The sequence below is a fragment of the Hypanus sabinus genome, chromosome 3 (genome assembly GCF_030144855.1).
Source record: "Hypanus sabinus isolate sHypSab1 chromosome 3, sHypSab1.hap1, whole genome shotgun sequence".
Classification (NCBI taxonomy): Eukaryota; Metazoa; Chordata; class Chondrichthyes; order Myliobatiformes; family Dasyatidae; genus Hypanus; species Hypanus sabinus.
In genome coordinates, this window is record NC_082708.1 from 55,112,937 (window position 1) to 55,137,345 (window position 24,409).

General features: G+C 37.0%; 1 protein-coding gene across 4 annotated transcripts in view; it reads left to right on the forward strand.

Annotated features, from left to right (window-relative positions):
* The window catches only part of tgfbrap1 (transforming growth factor, beta receptor associated protein 1), a 41,158-nt gene extending 17,237 nt beyond the window's left edge, over nt 1-23,921 (forward strand). For all 4 annotated transcript variants that reach the window (XM_059964391.1, XM_059964390.1, XM_059964389.1 and 1 more), the window contains 10 exons: nt 3,230-3,424; nt 7,037-7,191; nt 7,828-7,910; nt 8,778-9,119; nt 10,775-10,832; nt 15,778-15,921; nt 17,190-17,336; nt 19,151-19,310; nt 20,230-20,663; nt 21,594-23,921. In XM_059964391.1, coding sequence (XP_059820374.1) covers nt 3,230-3,424; nt 7,037-7,191; nt 7,828-7,910; nt 8,778-9,119; nt 10,775-10,832; nt 15,778-15,921; nt 17,190-17,336; nt 19,151-19,310; nt 20,230-20,663; nt 21,594-21,782 — 1,907 coding nt within the window. In that variant the 3' untranslated portion in view covers nt 21,783-23,921. The remainder of the gene's footprint in view (nt 1-3,229; nt 3,425-7,036; nt 7,192-7,827; nt 7,911-8,777; nt 9,120-10,774; nt 10,833-15,777; nt 15,922-17,189; nt 17,337-19,150; nt 19,311-20,229; nt 20,664-21,593) is intronic.
* Nucleotides 23,922-24,409: the final 488 nt, after the last annotated feature.

Consider the following 24,409-nt stretch of genomic DNA (forward strand, 5'->3'; position numbering starts at 1 on the left):
CAACGCTAGTCATTAGAAGTCTGTTGTTTTTTTTTCCAAATTAAGACTAATTGTTCCCTAATACTTAGACTTAATTGATAGCTTCAAATTTTACTGATGTTGAATATGACATTTGAAGGAAAAAATCTTGACTTATCTGAACCAAAAGCAATATCTAAGGGTTAGCACAAAAAATAGCAAATACCAAACAGTGAAAGGAAACTGGAACAGAATTTTTAATATTTTAAAATGTATTTGTCTTGTATGGATCTTGATGTCAGTGGCAAGGCTGGTGTTTATCGACTCTCCCTAAATCCCCTTGAGAAGGTGGTGGTGAATTGCTCCCTTAACTCCTATATTTCTTCTGGTGAAGGCACTTCCACTGTGTTTGTTGTTGGATAGAAAGTTCAGGATTTCGACTGATCAGTGAAGGATCAATAGAATATTTATAAGTCTGGTCCATTTGCAATATGAAGGGGATATTTGGGTGCCAATGCTCCCTTGCAGGAATACATTGCATTAAAATGCCAATGTTTAATCCATGTTTGGACCAATACTGTGAGCAATTGTTTTATTTCAGATCCAAACTACTAATTGGTAAGTAGGTTATTGGCAGATAAATGCTGCTTGACAACACTGTTGATGTCACCTTTCACTTGAAAATAGACTAGGTGATAATTGGCTAGTTGGATTATGAGTTGTAGAGTTTGGAAACAGTCCTCTTGGCCCAGCTCATTCATGCAGCAAGTTGTCTGTCGAAGCTAGTCCTCAGCCGTTTCTTGTCATCACGTGGCTGAAGATTAGGTTCTGTAATAATGGGCATCTGAGCAAAGGATATCTCAGTATAGATTGTCTATCAGCACCTCTGGCTGGATGTGGTTGTGATTGCTTCACCTTTGTCTTTAGTACTTGCTTGCCACACTTGCCACATTGTTGAGAATAAGAATGTTAATGGCATCATTAGCTATTTGTCTATCACCATTCACGTTGTGATGTGGCAATCTGCAGTGCTTTTTATCTGATGTGTTGGTTGTGAGGTCTCCTCTGCTCTATCCTGTGTTGTTTTGCTGTTTAGCAGACATGTTGCAGCTTCATTGGCTATACCTCAGTTCTAGTCATGCCTTGTGCGGCTTGAGTGGTTGAACTAAGATTGATTTCTACTTTGATAGTAATGGTAGGCTGAAGGAATACCGAGCCCCAAGTTAAAGATTGTTTTGGTGTACGTTGCTGCAGGTGGTCCATACTGTTCCAGGGATGCCCAGTTTTGAGCTTTGGAGTCAAAAAGAAAATGTAGGAAATATTGAGCAGTTGAAGCATTATCTCTAAAGAGTGTCAGATATCTCCCTCTCCCTCTCCCTCTCCCTCTCCCTCTCCCTCTCCCTCTCCCTCTCCCTCTCCCTCTCCCTCTCCCTCTCCCTCTCCCTCTCCCACTCCCACTCCCACTCCCACTCCCACTCCCACTCCCACTCCCACTCCCACTCCCACTCCCACTCCCACTCCCACTCCCACTCCCACTCCCACTCCCACTCCCACTCCCACTCCCACTCCCACACACCCCCCACCTCCCGGTGGGTAGAGGGAACTGTTTGTTGCTGCCCCAGTCTGGCAGCTGTCTCCTCCCGACTGAGTTCAAACAGTGATATTGCTACTGAGCCTTTCTGATAATGGACATTGGAGTCCAGTGCCAGGAGAACGCTTCCTTTCATTGTTGATTTATCCACTGAGGGAATACAGTTGGTGGAAATCCGGAGGTTTCCTTGCCAATGTTTGGCCTGATGCCATGAAACTCATGGAGTGTAGAGTGAATGATTCTCAAAGCTACTCCTTTTTACCTTTCTATCTGTATAGCACAGCGTCACCCCTGTGGGGAGTTGAATGTCGGGAGGATGTGATAGAAGACTCTGGTGTTTTATCCATAAGGTGCGATTTTGTTTTTAAGGACACCTATGTAATATAGCATGGCTAGCCTGTGTTTTACCTCTTTTTTTTTGTCCCTAGGTCTTTGTGCAGTGAATTTTGGTAGGTCCGGAGTTCATTGTGCCAAACAGTGCTCACTGGTTTTCTTAGTAATTTCTGTCACAATTTAGTGGCCTAGTCAAGTGATACAATCGATTTAGTGGTTCAGTTTAGTGATACAATCAAGTAGTGTGCTAGGCATTTTAGCACCGACAGCATTGGTGGGTATGGAATCAAAGATGGACTATAGAGATTGCAGTGTTTCTCCAAAGCGAATATTTGTGTACCAATTTTTTTTAATGGTGGCCATTATTAATAATGGAAAATCAACTATTTTAAAAATTTGTGTAGGAATAATTTGGAATCAACTGTTATTTTTATTTAATTGGCTTGGAGTTAGCCTGTCAAGCACATTGCCTCAACAATCTCTCAACCCTGATTAACCCTAACCGAATCACAGGGCAATTTACAGTAACCAATTAACCTACCTGGTACATCTTTGGACTGTAGAAGGAAGCCGGAAGATTCAGAGAAAACCTGTGCATTCCATAGGGAGGACCTACAGAGTCTTGGAATTGAATTCCAAACTCTGGAATGCCCCAAGCTGAATAGCGTTGTACTAACCACTACACTGTGTGGTGCCCAGCTGTTAGTATAGATACATTTTTGTTAATGACGTCCAAAATTGGCATGTGAATTTCATAAGATATAGGAGCAGAATTAGCCTATTTGGCCCATCAAGTCTGCTCCGCCATTTTATCATGGCCTATCCAATTTTCCCCTCAACCCCAATCGCCTGCCTTCTGCCCGTATCCCTTCATGCCCTGACCAATCAAGAACTCATCAAATAAACTTCTGCCATAAATATACATGAAAGCTTGGCCTCCACAGCTGCTTGAGGCAAAGAATTCTGATAATTGAAACATTTTTGTGCTAAATGTATGAACTATTGAAGAATAGGATTAAGCAATTTGGAATTGGTGAGACAGTACAGAATCACTACCATGGCTGATCCAGCTCAGATTGACAATATTTATTACCAAAAAGAGAATGAATGAAATTTAAAAGGGCAGACCCAGCACCTAATAGAAGTTACATTTGTTGGAGTCTAGGGAATGCGAAAGGATTGAAAAACTGCTTGTAATTAAATGTGTGAATTAGCACATTTTATATTCTCAGTGCTGTAGGTGCTATAATTATGAATAAGTACTTACCATTCAGGCATCAAATTTAGTGCAAAACATTAGGGACATGATAATTGCTACTCATTAATTACTTTAATTTTCCTTTGCAGGAATGTTTGTGACAGCAGCAGGAATCTCCCAGCGTGCACCTGTTCACTGGTCGGAGAATGTGATTGGAGCAGCTGTGTGTTTTCCTTATGTGGTGGCTCTGGATGAAGAGTTTCTTACTGTACATAGTATGCTTGACCAACAGCAAAAGCAGACAATTCCATTCCGAGACGGTCACATACTACAAGACTTTGAAGGTAATTTAAATAAGATGCCTCCACCTAGTCCATTTGCACAACCCAGCCTAAAATGTTGCTATTTAAGTTGATTACAGTTCTCAAGGTTTTGAGGGTTTTAATGCACCAAGTTTTAATTCTAGTACATTTTTTTTAAAAGTGATGTGTTTGTATATACGTATGCCTTTTGAGTTGTTTGTTCCAGACTTCTGTGCTCTGGGAGAATTTTTATTTTCCTCATCTTATCTTGAAATCTTTCATAATTAATGTGAATTTTAAGTTCCCTAGTTACTGACTTCCCTTTCACCTGTCAAGTCTTTTCATAGTTTTATTGTTGCTCATTATTTAAATCTTTGGTCAAATTAATTTAATCCAGAGGAAACATTCTCAGACCATCTGGTCTGTCTTCATAATCATAATTCTCTAGTCCAAGCATCTTTGTAAATTTCCCCTCTGCCCTTTGTAGAGTCACTTTTGTATGTAATAATAATCGGAATATTTGGTACTCCATCTGGCCTAATTAGAGTTTTGTTCCATTTCAGCATGACATCCCTGCTTTTGTATTCTGTGATGGAGCAAATGGATGCAATTATCCCATATGCTAACTCACTCACCCCATTTATCTCTTCAGGAATCTGTCTGCAAGTTCCCTCTGCTGTTGTACCATTTTAGTAACCTATTATTTATTGTGTACTCCTTTGCTGTATTTTACTTTGTATGTTTTCTTACTCCTCACATCACAAGGTTGAATTCTGTTTATCATCTTTGTGCTCACCTAACCACTTCTACTATCGCCTGTACTTCTGTTTTAGTACCATCAACGAACTTTCATATAGGGGACAAATTGTTCACTAAAGACAAGCAATAAATCCAGTAAATTACCTTGTTTATAATCTGAAGGCTGAAATGTAATGCAGTCCTTTTAAATGACGTTTTGTAAATAGTTTTGATTCTACAATGTTTTTTTTATCATGCCTGCTGATACATTTAACCTGTACATTCTGGCATGGAGTTGACAGTGTTTTTTTATTTTGGTAGAAACTGTCAAATGTACACCACAACTAGATCTCAAGATTTTAAATCCTTGGAGGGTGATACTGCACATCTAATCTTACAAACAAATCTTGTGATGATTTTAGAAGGAAGTGCCCGATGAAGACAAATGTCTCATGTTCCTTCTTTATCACCTTTTCTATCTGTGTTGCCACATTCAAGTCAATTATGTACTTATATCCTTATGTTTTTGTTCTACCACACTCTCTAGTGTCATTTATTATGAAATTCCTGCCAAAAACCTTGCTAGAATCTATGTAAACTTAGAAAGATGTATCATTTTACACTTGTCTGAGTTAAATACTATCTGCCATAATCCTTTGCTCACTTCCCTAGTTGATCTAGATGTCTTTAATCTTAGATGACTTCTCCACTATGCCTATCGCTACAAATTTTGGGTCATCTGTAAATTTACTAATCATACCACCTACATACTCACCCAAATCATTAAAGTATAGACAAAGAGCAGAGGACCCAGTATAAGTCCTTGAAGTATATTGCTGCTCATGGGCCTCCAATCTGAAAAGCTACCCTCCACTACTATTGACTTCTTCCAACAAGCCAATTTTGTATCCAGCTGGCTAGCTTGCCCTGGATCCCATGAGATCTGCCCCTCCAGACCAGTCTACCACGTGGGACTTTGCAAAAGCCTTGCTAGAATCTATGTAAACAATGTTTACCATCTTAACAATCCTCTTGGGCACTACTTCAAAAAAAAACAATTAAATTTGTGAGATTCTCATGCACAAAGCTGTGCTGAGTTAACTCCCTTATAAGCTATGGAGTATTAAGATAATGTTCATTTTATGTAGACTGTGTATCATGCTTATTCTTACCAATGAGTTCCTGAATGAGCTATCCAATTTTATCCCCACTTAATCAGAAATTTGGGTAAATAGTACAGGATGCTCTCCACCTGCATTTTCCCAGTTTCCTGTATCTGGTGATGTAGAAAGCAGCTGTTTACCAAAGTGAATAAAAGTATAAATTCTGACTTCTCAAAATAAAACCCCAAAGTGCTGGAATCACTCAGGCAGCATCAAAAGGAATTCAAAACATTTGCGTTTTTTTTAAATGCAAATAAAACTGTTTTAAATGGTAATATCATTTACTGCAACTGAGCAAAATCTTTTTCTGCTCACCATGTCCCAGTAGCGATGCTATAAACATACCAAGGATCTTTGGAGCAAATTGTGTTTAGGGAAATCAAATTTGACTCTCTGACTTGGCAAGTGATTAGGTTTTGAAAGTGAATAGAAAGTATCAGGATCCTTTGATTTATTTGTAGATGTGACAATTACTGTTAAGATTTCTATGATGCACTCAGCGGTATGAAATGACATGAAAGAGGGGATATCCCTGCATCTGCAATGGTATAAACACAAGAAATTTTTGCAGATGCTAGAAATCGAAAGCAAAATACTTAAAATGCTGGAGGAACTCAGCAGGTCAGGCAGAAGCCATGGAAATGAACAAACAGTTTCAAAGGGAAATCATTCTTCAGGACCTGAAGAAGGGTGTTGGCCTGAAACATCGACTGTTTATTCATTTTCATGGATGCTGCCTGAGCTAATATAGTATGGTTGGCAGGAAAATCTGTCCAAGGGCGTTTCCAAACTTGTGCCATGGGCCTCCAGCTAAAGATTTCTTTCTTTCCCAGTGAATTGGAGTCCACCAATGAAGGTGGATTTCTGTTAGTGTCATGTAGACTTCAAAAGCTCCAGCTACAAGTATCCACACCATTGAGAGCTCTTAAGATTGAGTGCAGCAAAACAAAGACATTGATAGCATATTCCCTGCAAAACACTGCTTTATGTGGTGTCATATGTTTGTAATATTATCCAGTTATCAAGCATTTGGACTTGAACATTTGAGAGTATATTTGAACTTAATGATGGGTTGATTCCTGATGTTCATGAACCAAACACTTCTTTGTATTTTTCAAGCTAGTGATATTAAAATGTCACCTTAATTCTTTAAAACAGGAACAAAATACTGTGATGCTTGAAACTGATGTTGTCTTGTGTAACCTGTGTGATAACCTAAATTTCTGCTTTGGTTCAAATGTTTAACCGAATCCTGGAGTTCTGTATAGGTTCAAATAAAGTATGGTAGGTTTTGTTGATCATCTGTCAAAATAGTTTTCTCAAAAATGGTCCAGGCGATAAACATTGTATTAAGAGACCATAAAGACATAGGAGCAGAATTAGGCCATTTGGACCTTCGAGTCTGCTCTGTCATTCAATCATGGCTGATCCTTTTCCCCCTCCTCAGCCCCACTTCCCGGCCTTCTCCCCATAACCTTTGATGCCGTGTCCAATTAAGAGCCTATCAATCTCTGCTTCAAATACACCCAATGACCTGGCCTCCACAGCATCTCTGTGTCCTAGACTCGCCCACCATGGGAAACATCCTTTCCACATCTACCATGTGAAACATTTGAAAGGTTTCAATGAGATCCTCCCCCATGCTTCTACATTCCAGCATATTGTCATTTGTTTTCATGTAACGCATTTGCTACAGATATTAAGTGCATTATAAGCTGCAGACCTGACATGTTAGATCTATTTTATCCAACAGGGAAACTGATTTTGGCCACTAGTAAAGAAATACATATTCTGGCACCTTTGCCTTTGGAAAGGCAGATCCAAGATCTTCTTGCCAGCCACAGGGTGGAGGAAGCTCTTGTCCTAGCAAAAGCAGCGCGACGGAATATTCCAAAAGACAAATTTCAGGTTAGTAGGATATTAAGAGCTAAATTACCAAAGCCATTCTGCTCAATGTAGAAATCAAGCAGTGTGTTCCTGGTTGTAATATTTATATAACATGCATTGTTTATTGCCAATGATGTAAATTGATCCTTGTATTGTCCATTTTCTATTCATCCACATCCAATTGTGTACAACTCCCTTGTGGAAAATGGGCAAGGGTTTCTCCTTAGTAACCATCCACTAAAATAAGGATGTAGATTTTTATTTTGTTATTAATTGCTGCAGTTGTGGTTCTGCATATCCACAGAAAATGAGTATATTTTATTCTTTTGAGCTATAGTGAATGAATTGCTAAATGTGATTATTTATATAGATAGTATAGAGACATCTGCAATATGCTCCTGTTTGATCTTTTGCCATTGACAGTTATTATTGAAAATATTAGGTGAAATATTAAAAGTATTTCAGCATGATAAAACTGCATTATTTGTGTGGTATTGCAAATAAAAATTAAGCACTATATAATTTTCCTAATGAATTGGAAAGGCACTAATTTATTTGTTCATAGTCCATGTTCATTGTCCCAAGGCTTTGACTAACCATGTCTGAGTAATGGTCTTTAAAGCTATTTGACTAAGAAAGTCTGTTTATAATCTGTAGGTTATGTACAGAAGAATTCTGCAGCAAGCTGGGTTTATACAGTTTGGCCAGCTTCAATTTTTAGAAGCTAAAGAACTCTTCAGGTAAGAATTGCTTTGACAGTGTAGATTCCGACTGATGTGTGGTGGATTCTGCTTCTTATTTTGCAGCACAAATCTAATTTTCTGCAGTAGTTTTGTTTTAACTCTATTGCTACTGATCTTGCACTGCAGTTCCATTTGTTTCACAAACACTAAGTGGTAAGGAAGGTCAGATCCAGTAAGCCATTAAGAACTTACATTAGATTGCTCTTAATTCAGACATTTTAAACTAACTGGTGCATGTAGCAACTGTTCAATTAATGATAGTTCAGGGAGAAGTGTCCAGAGATAAAACGCTACTGACATCTGTAATCAACCCTAATATATACAAATTGCATGTAATGTGCCTCAAATTCTTATAGTCTTTAAGCAACAATTCAGGTGTTGCTTGGGCATTGAGCATAGTTTTAAATATTTCAATCAGTTGTGTTTGATGATGCTTAATGAACTATTGTAATTGGGTTCCCAAAGCTTCTCTTGTATTCTATCAAAGCTTCTATTTGTTATAATATTGGTCAAAAGGTTCAGTTAGATCTAATCCCCTATATATTTGTTTCTAAGCAAGTTTAAATAAATTACGAATCTAAATATCATAAATTGATAATCTTGTTGTGTAGACAAAGCTCATTTGGCTTATGATGCATGTTTCTTAGGCCCTATGAAAGAGCTTTCCAGTTATACATAATTCTGTTTCTCTCACTACAGTAATTAATGGTTTTCTCTGAGGTCAATTGTTAATTTGTATTTATTAGTTGAATGACTTTCGTTGACAGATGTTGTTCAGGGTAGTCTGAATCATTTGACTGTCCTGTTTATGTTTTTATTAAACATTGATCAGCTTGTGTTTATTTGAATGTTTTCTCTTGACAGGAATGGCCAGCTCGATGTAAGAGAGTTAATGTCTCTCTATCCACTACTGCTTCCTTCAACCTCTACATTTATACGGTCCCATCCCCCTTTACATGAATATGCTGACTTGAATCAACTCATGCAGGGTGACCAAGAGAAAATTAAGAAGTGCAAGCGTTTCCTTATGAGCTACTTGAATGAGATTCGAAGCACTGAAGTAGCAAATGGCTACAAGGCAGAAATTGACACAGCCTTGCTAAAGTTGTATGCTGAAGATAACCATGACAGTTTGCTGGATTTGTTGGTTTCTGAAAATTCCTGTCTATTAGTGGATTCTGTTTCTTGGCTGGAAAAATACCAGAAGTATGTAACAAATGATTTGTATTTTTATAAATGTGGGGACGTTATTGCCTTAAACAATGTTAGAAAGACCAAGGCAAAGACCCTTTGCTGCCTTTTAATGCCTGTGAGATTTCATCAAAGCAGAATGCAAATGAATCGTGCTATCTACCTCCATTTGTGTGTTCTTCAAATGCAAGTTTATCTTATATTTATTTCCTCTGGACCTACATTTTTTATATTGAAGCAACTTATTTAATTTCTATACAGACTTTATTTGATATCATCTTTTATCTTCATACTGTAGAAGTTAAACCTCTAATCTTTTTCATTCAGTTTAGCTTTAGGATTAGACTTGTTCCTCTTTTATGCACTAGTACAGAAAATTAAGCATATTTATACAAGGAGCTTTCAGGACGCCTTGTGTAAATTCAGTCCTGCTCTTTATGTGTTATGCACCACGTTGTTTTGGTCTTTCAATATTGTCTTCACCCATGTTTGGTAAATCCATAGACTGGACAAGATTGAAGTTATTTGTAATTTAAATTAAAAGTGGCACGGTCCTGTAATATTCAGCTTCAGCCTGACAATTTGTAGTTCCTGTTTCCCTTGCTAGATACCATGTTCTCTGTTTGTGTATCAGTAGAGTAAACATTTTCCAGTACATTTAGCTGAGTATCAATAAAATTACATCACATGGTATCACTGGTTATACAGAAAGGATGAATTGAAAGGAGTGAATTGGAAATTGTTATTGTTGGAAAAAAATCACTAGGGCGAAATGTATGTGAAACAACGTGGATTAAATGGATTAAAGTTTGTTTGGAAATTAAAGAATATAAAGTCTATTAGACAGAAAGAAGTAAAACCTTCAATTCAAGTATTAACTTAAGTACAAAGAACTAAGTAAATTCAAGAGATCAATTTTTTATAACGGTATTAAGCATGCAATGTATCTCTGGAAAAACAAACTAACGCATTTTTAAATATGAAGAGAAAACAGTGTGAATATTTGCATATATGCATATTTGATAAAAGCGTTGTTAAAATACTCGCTGTCCAATATTGTAAGACACCAGGTATTCTAAGTTCGAAGTTAGTGTGTTAGGGAAAAGTGAATGACTATCCACTTGGCGATTCAACCGTTGTGTAAAATATGGCCACTTGTTTCAGGACTTCGGAAGGTAATATATGGAATAATTTTACTTATTGTTCCCCACCTTGGACTAGAGATGGTGGCAATTGTAAGAGATGAAATGGAAATAAAGAAATAAAAATATGCCGGAAATGAGCTGATCAGGCAGCATCCATGAGGGAGAAATGGCTACCCCTTCAGGTCAATTTCATCATACTTTCACTCCTTGTGATAAAAAATTAAAATGGCTTTCTCTCCACAAATGCTGCCTGACCTCAGCATTTTCCATTTTTATTTCAGATTTCTAGCATCTCCATTTTTGGGCTTCTGTTTTTTGACTGTTTGAAGAAACAAAATCACTTTTTGTAAAGACAAAAGTGCAGCAGCAGGGACTCGATTATGCGCAGAAACAGATTGCATGTATATTTATAAAGAATGAATATTTGTTGTCTTGAATGACTGTCTTGTGTGCTCTAAATACTGCATTTTTCTGCTGGATGTAATCTTTTTGAAGTTTAACGAGTTCAATGTGTTTCTTGAACAGATACTTTGCACTTGGTCTTCTTTATCACTATAATGGACAAAATGAAGCAGCACTACAGGTAAAGTTGTGTTTAGTTTTTCTGGACTGTCTTAAAATTTGCATTTGCTTCAATGCATGCATTTGTGAAAATCTTTGGAAGAAAACTGAGTTCTCTCAATGTGTAAATGGGCATGAAGAGAAATGTACGAGTAGCTGGGTAAACAAATGTGGAATATGAGAACAGTTTCCAAGTGATTTAACTGTAATGTTTACCAGGTACCATCTTAGTGGTGGTTTAATTGATGTTTTGCAGTTGCATCTAGAGTTTCAAGAAAACATAAGTATTCAACTTAGAAATAGTACAATGTAAATAGATATTTACATTACAAAGTTATGACTGACATTGTTTAAAGGTTGCCATGATAATATAGCAGATAGTGTAACACTGTTAAAGCTCAGGGTGTTGGAGTTCAATCCGGACTTCTTCCTGTGAATGCTTGGGTCTCCTCCAGGTGCTCCAGTGTCCTCCCACAGTCCAAAGATGTAATGATTAATAGGTTAATTGGTCATTGTAAATTTTCCCATGATTGGGCGAGTGTTAAATCAGGGGTTGCTGGCAGAAAGCACTGGAAGGACCTGTTTTGTGCTGTGTCTCTAAATAATAAGTCCGTACAGACAAAATGCATAATGATATAAATTCTTGTTCTGGGTTTATCATTTTACTAGTTATAGTTACAGCCTGTGTAAGTCAAATGAAGCTGACAACCTCTTCTGTCAAGATCATTTAATAAAATTAAACAGCTGAATAGCATCTAAAGTAGGAAAAAGGAATCTATTAAAAGTGAAGATTTTGGCCAAAAGAACAGTTTTGCCTTCAAGCAATTACCCATTGTTGTGAAGCAATGAATAATGAAGCCCCCCAAAGGATGGAGATGGTACTATAGTACAGTGAGCCTAACATTAGTACTGGGGAAAATGCCAGAGGATGATGAAAGTGAATACTTGGAAAATAACGAGAATGGATGGGTCATTATGGTTTCTGTAAGATAAAGCTTGTTTTTCAATCCTGCTGGAGTTTAAAGGATATAAATAATTAAGATTGATAAGGGAAGATCACTGGATATGATTTACTTTGATTTTCAGCAAGCCACGGGTAAAGTCCTATATTAGCATGTAATTTAAAGTACATGGCAATACAGGAGGCTGCAGATTTTGGAAAGAAAAAGCCAGCATATTGAGCAGCATCTGGGGTGTGGGGACTGATGGGACGGAGAAGGAATTGTCAACTGCTTGTGTGTTGCTTTTGATTTCCAGCATCTGCAGAATCTCTTGTGTTTTGGAATTGTCACTACTCTACATTAAGACTGAGTGGTGAAGAAAGATAGCTGGTATAAAGAGGAGGGGAGAGGGGTGAGGTGGCCAGGCAATTAGTAGGTGATGAAGTCTAATAGTCTTGTGTGGGGTGGGATGGAGTTGGGAGACAGGCTGATGGAAGCAGACAAAGATAAAGGGGTGAATACAACAGATGGAGCCAGGACTGGTAGTGGTGTGCAAGATGAAGGTGGAGACAGTTGCTGGAAGCAAAAAGAGGATACTAAAGTTCTTAATGCTGGAATCTGATAAATAAAGTGAACATGGAGTGAAGATGAAGGATAGATAGAACCTGGTGGGGGAAGGGGTCTGATGAGTGAAAAGTGCAGGTGGATGGAAGCAGGAGGAGGTCAAACTGGGTAATTTGGGGCAGGAAGAGGTGTAAATTAGATGGCGGATGTTATCACGATCTTATATGATGTCAACTTTGTTTTGTAGTAGCAGTACAGTGCAAAGACATAACATTACTATAAATTACAAATTATATAAATAGTACAATAAACAATAAAATGGTAGTGTTTATGAGTTTATGGACCATTCAGAAATCTGAGGATTGAAGAGAAGCTGTTCCTAAATTGTTGAATAAGGGCCTTCAGGCTCCTGTACCACCACGCTGGTAGTGATGAGAAGAGGGCATACCCTAGATGGAGAGGGTCCTTAATGATAGCAGTTTTGCAACAACCACCTTACACTCAGCATAAGTAAGACTAAAGAATTCATTGTGGACTTCAAGAAGGGGAAGTGGAGGGAACACCAGTACTCATTGAGAGCTCCGCAGTGGAAACGGTGAGCAGTTTCAAGTTCCTGTGTGTCCACATTTCTGAAGAACAATCCTGGGCCCAACATATTGATATAGTTATGAAGAAGGCACATCAGCAGCTATATTTCATTAGAAATTGGAGAAGATTTGATATGTCAGTAACGATGTAAAGAGGAGAACCTTTTGACTGGCTGCATCACCATCTGGTATGAAGGGGCCAATGCACAACATCAGAAAAGGCTGCAGAGGGTTGTAAACTCAGCCAGCTTCATTGTGGACACTAGCCTCCATAGCATTGAGGACATCTTCTAAAGGCGATGTCTCATCATTTAAGGACTCCACTACCCAGGACATACCCTCTTCACATGACTCCATCAGAGAGGAGATACAGGAGCCTGAAGGTGCACACACGCAATGTTTTAGGAACAGCTTCTTCCCCTTCGCCATCAGATTTCTGAATGGACAATGATCCCGTGAATACACTACTTCACTACTTTGTTCTCTGTTTTGCACTATGTTTACAATATATTGTATGTATTGCACTGTTCTGCCACAAAACAACAAACTGCGCAACATACTGTATGTCAATAATAATAAATCTGATTATGATGGAAGCCATCTTCCTGAAACACTTTCTCTTGAAAATATCCTTGATGGTGAGGAGTGTTGTGCCCCTGATGGAGCTGGCTGAGTCTATAGCCATCTGCAGCCTCTTGTGACCCTGTGCGTTGAATACTCCATACCAAGCTGTGATGCAACCAATCAGAATGCCCTTCACCAAGCATCTACTGAAATTTGTAAGTCTTTGGTGACGTACCAAATCTCCTGAAACTCCTAATGAAGTACAGCCTCTGTTGCACATTCTTCGTGGTTATATCAATGTGCTGGGCCCAGGGTAGATCCTCCAAGATGTTGCCATACAAGAACTTACAGCTGCTCATCCTTTCCTCTGTTGACTCCTCAGTGAGGATTGATGTGTGTTATTCGGACTTCTCCTTCATGAAATCCAGAATCAATTCCTTGGTCTTGTTGACGTTGAGTGCAAGTTTGTTGTTGTGGCAGCTCTCAACCATCACAATCTATCTCAGTCCTATAAGCTTCCTCATCACTATTAGAGATTTTACCAACAACAGCTGTGTCATCTGTGAATTTATAGGTGGTGTTTGACAAGAAGTGGATTGGGAGAGAGGGGAAGCTGGGAGATGAGCAGGAAACATTTCAAACCTAAGGTTTGGAAGTGAACCTTTCAACAGTTGTAGAATGAATAGCTTTTGCATTCTGTCAAAGTAAAGTTTATTGTCATATGCTCAAGTACATATGCAGCAAGAAACTTGCTTGCAGTAGCATTACAGGCACATGCCATCATAAAGCAGCAATCACGAGAAAAACAAATTCAAAAATTATACACAATTTTTACAAGAAGTAGCAAAATTAGTGCAAAATGATCAAAGTAGTTAGTGGTGCTAAACTAGTGATTAGGGTTGTGCCACTTGGTTCAATATCAGAATGGATGAAGGGAAGTAGCTCTTCCTGAATGTGATGGTGTGTCCTCAGGCTTCTGTGCCTTCTAACTCCTGGTAGCTGAAGATGCAAGGCCATGATGGTTGGGATCTTTGATGCATGTTGACTTCTTGAGCAGTGCCAACTGCAGATACTGCTGATGGTGATGAATCAGCATAATCTTTCCAAGAACTGGAAAAACATTAGATTTCTCCATTTTAATTCGCTCGGTATCCAAAGAAATCCTTATCCTTAAAATGGACAATCTAGCAAAAGAGCAATGCCTCTAGTCTTGTATCGGGTGCCAACAATAGATGCTGCCTGCTTATATCAAATAAGCGTGTCTTGGATGTCTGAGTGATTGTTGCTCCTTCAACGTGTATAACAATGCTCACAAACTTGTGTGCATTTATCTGTAAGTACCATATCATCAGAATAAAGCCCAATGAATTAACTTTTGAGGGAAGAAAAGTGAAAGGTAGGAATGGATCGAGAGAAAAGCAGCTTATATTTGGGGATGGTAACAGACAGTATGATACTGAGAAACTAGTTGACAGTAAGTAATGAGAAGATGAGAGAACAAGGAGCTGAGAGTATATGTGTGTCCACTCGCCCCAAAGGTAGCAAAGCGTTTAGGTAAGATGATAGGAATGAGTTTGGGGTACTTCCTTTCTTAGTTAAGACTTAGAATACAAGCTAGAACTGTATAAAATGATTGGGTTATGGTAAAATTTCTCTCCAGCATCATGACCCAAAATACAGAGGAGGAATATGAAAGTATTTTCAATATCAACTTAATATCTGCTTTGATTTGGAGAATAAACAAATATTTGTTTTGGAGAAAATCAGGACCAAAGAGGGAGAAAACCTTACAGATTTGAGCCAAAACAGAAAGATGCAGAAACACAGTCAGTTTTTCAGGACAATGTCAACCGTTTCCTTCAGATAACTAATAGAAGTGACTTGATAATTACTTACTATCTGATGTTTTTGTTATATTTATTTTAGAAAAGATTAAATTATCATGTTCAAACTAAGCTACTTTATTCAGTTAAATATTAAGGGGAAAGTAATTTCAACTATTTGACAAGTTTTTAAGCTACATGACAAATGGATTTATTTGCTATTATGATTTATTTTTGAATTCTGATGTGTCATTCTGCACTGATCGGCTTTGGGGGTGAGGAAGGAGGCCCAATATTGGTTGTGTGATGACAGTTGGAGGTATAGTATTGATTTGTAATATGGTGTTGAAGTGTTATAGTATTGAAGTGTTTGAGTTTGTAATTTAAGTTTTTAAAAATTCTTTGGCAAAAGATTACTGCAAATTCTATTAAGTTTTTTTCTATTTCTGATTCAAAGCATTTATGAACCAATATTTCTTTCCTTGTAGTTGTGGGTGAAGATCGTTAATGGACAGCTCCAGGATACAACCCGTTCCGATCTTTTTGAATATATTGTTGATTTTCTAAGCTTCTGCTCTAATCGCGAACTGGTATGGAAGTATGCTGACTGGGCCTTACAGAGAATTGAAGAGGTTTGGTTTTCATTTCATTGATATAAATAATAAATAAGTTGATCTTGTTTTAACGTTTCTTAATAGAGCTGCAGAGTTTACAGGAAAATGTCAGCAGATCCTTGCTCATCTGCAGACATTTCCCTAAAGGATATCTATGGCTTTTTCCCACCACTTGTGATTGCATTTCCTCAAAAAACCTAAGCAAATAACTCAATTGATTCGAATGAAGAATAGCTCCAATGTACTAAGTACTGATATTTGCATGCATTTAAATATTTTCTGTATGTGTCTCTCTCTTGAGATTTACTTTTCTAATAGCTAGAGTAAATTTTTAATTTTATTCAAGTGTCAGAAATATTCAATATTTTTGAGCGTGTTGATGATTGGCTACGCTAGAATTGATGTTGTTTGACTACCAAAGTGTCCATAAAGCTGCTTTTGCGGACATTTTTTTTGGCTACGCTAGATAACACTGCAGAAGCCTATGAAGGCCTCGCCTTCTCTTTAAGCCCTGTGCCGGTAAATGAATTTTTTTTTCTGTAGTCCATTAAAAAACATGGTGGCCTCACAGCTAAGTGCAAATTGTGGGCTATGGCTTTTGTATTCTTGTGGCATCTGAAATATTTTTTGCTTAATATAGATAAATAAGAATTTTTTAAAATTTAAAAAAAATGTATTTGTTTAGTATGTCCTTTATATCTACAGGATTAATTAATAAACTTAAAAAAAAAATACCTGAGTTCATTCACACGAGTTAATGTTTAACTTGTGTTACAGTAAGTTAATTATCAAGAACAGCAGCAGTACATTATGGAAAATGGTGCAAGAGCTAAATCCACCATGAAATGTTTGATACATATTTTTTGAAAACCTGAACAACTGAAGCAGTAGTTTTTATGGTTTGTGGATTATGCCATGGAGCAAGGGTTTAAAGAAAAATGACAATTTTGAAATGAAGCACCAATTACATTGAGAATTATCACAACTTTTTTTTTAGCATACAATGTTTAAAAACACTGTAACTCCCTTAACTGCACAAGTTACAGATTGTTTATATTTGAATTGTATTCCATTCACTGTTACTGTTGTTTTTTGAGTCCATTTTTAAGAGTGATGGATGGTTAAAGTGCATGGAGCTTAAATGAAGATATTGATTTGTATGATTATTGCAAAATTTTCAAATATTCCTTTTTAAAAACAGTAGAAATGCTGTTAGGAGAAAGGTCATGATATGGTAAATTAAAAATCACCAGTAATACGGTTGTCATTTTGCTGTTTCTGGTAAGGTTGGTGTCCGGATTTTCACAAGGCGACCAGTTGATGAAAACCAGACAACCTCTATGAATCCAGATGACATTGTCAACTATCTTCACAAGTATAAGAAAGCTATTGTTGTGTATTTGGAACACTTAGTATTTGAAAGAAAGATTCAGGTAAAAATTCATCAAATCAACAAATGTGAAAATGCAGTTTGTGTTCTAAAATACCTATTCTGATATTTAATTTATAATTATTAGGTGCACTTTCATGGAAAATACCAGATTAAAATATATTTCATGTAGTTTTGCATGACCAACTGAAAACACCTAAGCTACTCAAATACTTTATATCAATGTAAAAATTTGATTATAAGAAGCTGAATAGCACCTCTATTTCATTGTGCTGAATTGAAGAGTTGTTTTGAAGAAACCTCTGGGAAAACAGCACTCATTTTGAAACGAAATAACTATCAGTTACCTTCTCTCATTGATGTTTTTTCTTCCCAGGAATGGAGTTGATCCTTCTAAGTTTATGCATACTGAGAAGTATTGGTGTGTCGATCTTTTATCCCCTTTTGTTTTCAGTTATCCTCACCTCCCACCCTGATGTTTCATCTGAGAATCCATTTATTGAGTTTATGTTCATTGCCTTCACTGAATGTTTAATTTGCTACATACGCGTCTGAAGTAATTTCTGACGAAGCTTGATTTAGAACATGTTGCTGTGTTCTTTTGCATTGGTTTTACCCTGGAGCTAGTTTTATTACCTCAAGTATGTTGGTGCCATCATAGCATAGTGTAGATGCTATTACAGCTTGGGCCGCTTTGGAGTTCAATTCCGGCGTCATACTGTGCTGTTGTCTGCGTGGAATATGTGGGTTTACCTTGCTGCTCTGGTTTCCTTCCACAGTCCAAAGACGTACGAGGTAGGTGAATTGGTCATTGTAAATTGTCCTGTGATTAGGCTAGGCTTAATTGGGGGTGCTGCAGTGGCTTGGCTCGAAGGTCCAGAAGAGCCTATTCTGTGCTGTATCACTAGGTTTAAATATAAATGTTTAAATAGTGGATTCCTGTTAATTGAGCCGTTGGTTAATCAGAGTAGCTGCTTATTTGGGACTGGAGACAGTTACCATACAGTTTCTAACTAACGTGAGTTGAGTGCACTTGTGCGGCTTTTAGACACTACACTGTGCTTAGAGCAGTTTTTAAGTGGCATCGGTTGTGTGTTTCTCTGTTCAAAAAGCAGTAAATTTTGTCACTGATAGTTACCAAGAAATAAGAGGTAAGACAATTCAGAACTGATTTGCTCACCATGGTTTCAAGCATTCAGGCTTGGCGATGCCAGAAGTGGACAGGAGTGAAAATGATTTCACATCTTCAAGTTACGAAGAATTTGAATGTATCTTGAATGTTACAATGAAAATTAAAATTTGGAGGATGTTATCATCAAAAGCATTGTATGAAGTCAGTTCATTATCTGCAATAGGTGTCTGCTGATTTTATTAATTTATATTTAATCAAAAGAATATGGCAGCATACACCGGATGAATTTCTCTATCTGTTGGGAACAATTACACTTTTATGATACTGTAAAGTTATTGTTAGTTTTCTACTTTGTTTGGTATTTCATTTAAATACATAATTTATTACTTAGTTGAATTGTAGTTTATCTTTTTATGCGTTCCTAACTATTTCCTTGATACTGGCTAATTGAGGCAGCTGTTTAGTTGGGCCAAAATGATCCTTGTGTATCCCAATCCACTGTATTTGTGTAATGTATGCTGTAAATTTTAAATTTACATTTTGTATTCAACAGTCTGCTGGGTATGCTGTTTCTCCCCCAATTCAAATTGATGTTCAAACAGATATACAATTGTCCCTAAATGTAAAGGACCAGAAAAGCCTATTGACTTCTCTCAAAATTATGTAGCAGAACAATGTTATCTGTTACCTTTAGTGATTTATCCTTGCTCTGTTTGCATCTACAGAAGGAGAAATACCACACACATTTGGCTATATTATACCTGGATAAAGTACTAGAATTGCACTCCCAGGGAGAAAATGTTTCAGAAGAACTATCTTTAGCACGTTGTACTCTGAAAAACTTACTACAGCACTCAAATCTTTATAGAGTTCATCTTTTGCTAGGTAAAATGTTAACATTTTTCTGTTTGTTATGCACAATGGTGTTATAATCATATAAAGATCACCTTTATTTGTCACGTGTTCATTGAAACATAGTGAAATGCGTTGTTACAACCAACACAGTCTGAGGATTGTGCTGGAGGCAGCCTAGAAGTGTTGCCATGCTTTTAGTGTCAACATGTCCATACTAAGCATTACTAACCCATATGCCATTGGAATATGGGGGAAAACTGGAGCACTTGGAGGAAATCCACACAGTAATGGAGAGAACGTACAAACTACTTACAGACAGCGGCAGGAATTGAACCCCGTTTGTTGGTGCTGTGAAGTGATACGCTGCCCTACCGCCCATCTCTAGGCTACGCCTGCACTAAAGAGTTGAACAGTATTTGCAATGTAGCTCATTTTGGTTTGATGCATGCATTGGTATATAATTAGATTTTTGTAACTGGCTTTAGCATGAAAGGTTGAACTTTGGTTTTTCAAAGTAACTGTTGAAACCAACTGTATTGAAACTTCAGTAATCTGGTACAGTCATGATTTCATTGGTCTCTGACCTGGCAGGTTATTCAGGCAGTTGGATGTTATTAATACGTCAATGCATTAGTGTTTTTTTAGATATTATACACTTATAGTAACTTCTCCAGGGAAAAATAGTGAGTTTTGGGAGAAGCCTAGGACTGGGGTCCCTTTGAGGATTTGAGAGAGCAGGGGAACGACAGCTGGCAAAATAGACGCTGAACCATTAGAATTTCCAAAGTTAAATCATGATCATCCACAAAAAATGTTTGCAATGTCCTGTTGCCACAAAAAAAACAAACTTTATGACATATACAGTGACATTAAAGGTGATTCTGAAAAATAGGAACTTAACATTTAAAAAAAATAGAAATCAGTGTTTTCCTTTATCTCTACATTACAGGTAAAATTAGGGAGACAGATCTCTACATGGAACGTGCAATATTACATGGAAAACTGGAAGAACATGAAAAAGCTCTCGAGATCCTGGTTCACAAGTTAAAAGATTTCCAAGCTGCTGAGGACTATTGTTTGTGGAATTCCAATGGCGAGGATCCTTTACGGAGGCAGAGGCTCTTCCACATGTTATTAACCCTTTATTTGCAGCCAGATGACACCAGTGATGAGCTAGTAATGGCTGGTGTGGACCTTCTGAATAAACATGCTGTTCATTTTGATGCAATTCGAGTTCTGCAGCTGATCCCAGAAGAGTGGTCATTGCAACTGCTTTCACCATTCTTAACCAAAGCAATGAGAAAGAGCTTTCATTCTAAGTGCACAGCAGAACTTTCATCCAACTTAGCGAAGTCTGAAAACTTAATTTTTAAACACACAAAGGTGAGTAGATTTTTGGAGAAGTAAGCATTGCTCTTACCAAAGTTATTTTCAACAAGTGGGTTGGATAGATCTTTCAAGAAGTCAAATATATAATTATTTTACATGTATTGTGCATTATTAATTTAGAAACCTGGATTCTGATGCAATCTTTTATTTAATCGTGGATTTATTCTAAACAGTTGTATGATTAAATGAAACGGAATCCTCTAGGTTTCCATTTGTGTTGATGTGCTTCTGTAATTTGTATCCTCCTTTTCACCTTGTTCACATCTTTGGCTCAAGCCAACAGGTTGAGAATCGTTGTTCATCCCTTCACCTCTCTTTAGAATAACTTATTTGCTATGAATGCAATCTTTGGCATGCACCATCTTATTTTAATACTTCTGATTCACTGTCTCTTAATAGATAGATGCTTAGATATTAAGAGAATAAAAAATCTAGGAATAGTGCATGGAAGGTACTGAGAAGAAAGATCAGCCATGTTCTGATTGAATGGTGGAATACAAGGAGTTGAAATACCCTGCTCCCACTTGTATTGTTCATGTTCTTTGCACATCTAATTGCAATGCCTGATGGCCTCAGTAAAAACTTGGTTTCTAGATGAAGACATCTTGTCCTTTATTGAATTCTACTATTCTCATTTCTATCAACGACATGTTCACTTCAAATCAATCTCTCATCCCTTACTGCAGTGGTGCTTTCTTTTCCTTTAGACATTTCGCTTGACATTCACTTAGTGATTTTGTTCCTGTCATCAACACAGAATTTTATTTGGATCAGATCTATTATGCAGCTGCCTTGGGTTGCCAGGTCATGTGAAAAGTCTAATTCTATTTGCTGTATCACATGTTGTTATTTATATTTTTTCAATGGAAGTTTAAGATCTTGTGTAGCAAACTGAACTTTTTTAAAAATTTCTCATCCTTTTAGGTAAAATCAAGAGGAAACAGTATTAAACTTTCAGATAAAAAAATTTGCCAAGTATGTTGCAGCTCTTTCACAGAACCAATGTTTGTGCGATACCCAGATGGGAGTCTTGTTCATATCCACTGTGCTACAAAGCCCCGTAGTTCGCCTGCCACTGACCAGAACCTTGTCCGTCATAAAAATCAATCCTGAAGTATTGGCTGCAGTTGCTTTGATCAATCATTACAGAGTTACTGCAGATCAGAGTAAGGAAGAGGACCATGCTGCTAATTAGAAGGAAGTGTTTGTTACTGGTCTGCATCTGCTACCTTATTTTTAACTGACAGCACAGACATGAGTAATCGATGCAGTCAAGCATTATCTGAACTGTTATTTTCCCCCAATTTTGAGGATTATCGATTGCCCGGTATTGTGCAACATGGAGAGAACAAGTTGATCTTTTGAAAACTTTAAATCTAACTGTATCAGGACTAAGGCTTTGGTTCTGTATTTCCTGACTGTTTAGGAACATTGTTCTGTGTGCAAGTACACTACTTCTGGAATTGACTATCCACTGGTTAAGTGTAGGCTTTTCCTTCTTGTCAAAGAACTCCAGCTTTGGATCATTTGAACATCCGTAATGTGTCCAGTAATTGTCATAGAATAACCAGTTAAAGATGAATCAAAGTTGTACATGTCACATGATTGACTTTGGACCAGTACGTCCATAATGAGACTGCTATGAGCAATTCACAAGGTAATGGTGCATTGCCCTTGGTATCAGAACTTGCTGACCAGCTGGTGTACAGAATGAATGAGTAAGCATCTAATTTCAATTCTACAGTTTTTAAATGAAACCTTTTCCATCAGGTGAGAGTGGAATAGGAGGGCACCAATAAGACAGGACAAAAGAGGAAGAGAAAAGATTCAAGACTGATTATCTGATCTCCAAGGTGCTGTATTTATGAAAACTATATACTGCATACATGTAATTTCCACAAAATTTTAAAGGGAAAAGGGTTGGAAGGAAACGGACTAATTAGATATTATTTCAATTATATCTAGAATTTGAGAACCATGTTTTCAACTGCTTTATTGAAAATGCCAATCAAATAAATGGGCTACAGCTGGAACAGGACTCTTCTTAAGTAATATATCTGAACTTCCTGGGGTGTAGCACAAAGGTCCTTCTGATGTGCTGAAGAAATTAATTACGTTTTTAATCTACAGCCATATATCTAACCATGGTGCAATTAATTTATTGATACTGTAATAAAGCTTTTCTCTTGGCAGTGGCTATATTTGGCTTTGGTTATCTTCCAATCTGTACTGAACATGCCTCCATCCATAATACTAAACATATTTTGTAAACTTGATTTGCATGTGTCGTTAGGAGGTCCATATCGCTAAACGTCAAAGGATTTAATGAACATTGGAATGGTCCTGTTGCAGTTCAATTGCATCCATTACATGCAGTAATGGATTAAATCATCCTGGATATCTTAAGTATCTAAGTGAAAAATAAACCAAGGAATGCTCTTTACAACATTGCTTTCATATCTTAATTATTTTTGCTTTAATAAATCTTTCACTCTTTTCTCTGAGGTTACGTTTCATTTGATATCATTTATGTTACTATTTAAATAATATCAAGTACAATTTAAATGTGTTCTAAAGTTACCAAGCCCATTTTTCTTTAAGATACATAATATTACGGACATTTGGATGATCAGGTTGGCAATTTGTACATTGTACTAATTTTTTAAAATAGACACATTTTTGAATTCTGCAGGAAGCAAGTAACCAAGTCTTAAAACTTACAGTACACTTAATGCAATGAAATGTGGAAAACTGAACCAAAGTGCATGTTTACTATTTAATCACAGATATGCACTTGTTTCTGTGGTTTTGTACAGTGTATATGCAGTAGTGCTGGTAACAATATTGTACATTATGGATAAGATTTAAACTTGTGGCATTTAATGGAAACATTTTAGATTTTGCAAATTGCCTAATGCAGTGAAGTATTTCTACTTTAATTGTTGTATCTAACTGCCCCGCTTACATTAAAGTTTGCACTGTAAGTATTGAGAGAAATGTTTAATTGTATAAATGTACATATGACAATTTTAATAAATTCCACTGAGAAAGTAGAATTAATTTGTATGAGAATTTTAAAATTGGGCTTTGGTGAAGCAGGAAGGGAAAAAGCACAGAAATCGGTGACTAGGACATGGTGCAGCAAGTGGTACTGGCAGCAGAGTTTTACATAATCTTGGATCAACATTGTATCCAGAAATAATTTTAAAATGTTATTTGACAAGTGCTGAAATAAATTTTATATTAATTGTATGCAGTGGATTTATCTGGTTAATGTTTTTTTTGAATGTCTTTGATTCAAGGATATTGTATTCTTATTTATCATGCAGGTGATAATTTTTTGCAACACTGGTACAGTGTTTTACCATTGTCTTAAATATGTGCTCTCCTATGAGGAAACATTTTCTTCTGTCCTTTTCCAACCCATTAGGAGCTTGAACATTTTAATCCAGTTCACTCCCACTCTTCTAAACTCTAGAAAATATAAGCTGGCTGATCTATCCTTGTAACACAACCTATCGAATCCATTTGTTAGTTTGCGCACATTTCCAGATCTAATTCTTGTGTATTAATATCATCCAAAAAATGCAAGACGTACTTTCACTATCTCAGCTCTTTTTTTAAAAAAAAGAAATGCATCAGGACACAGACTTGTTATCCTGCAGCTCCATATCGTTCTGCTCATATTGTAATCAACAACAATGGAGTTTCTCCCTCCCTTCTACTTCTCAATTCAGAGC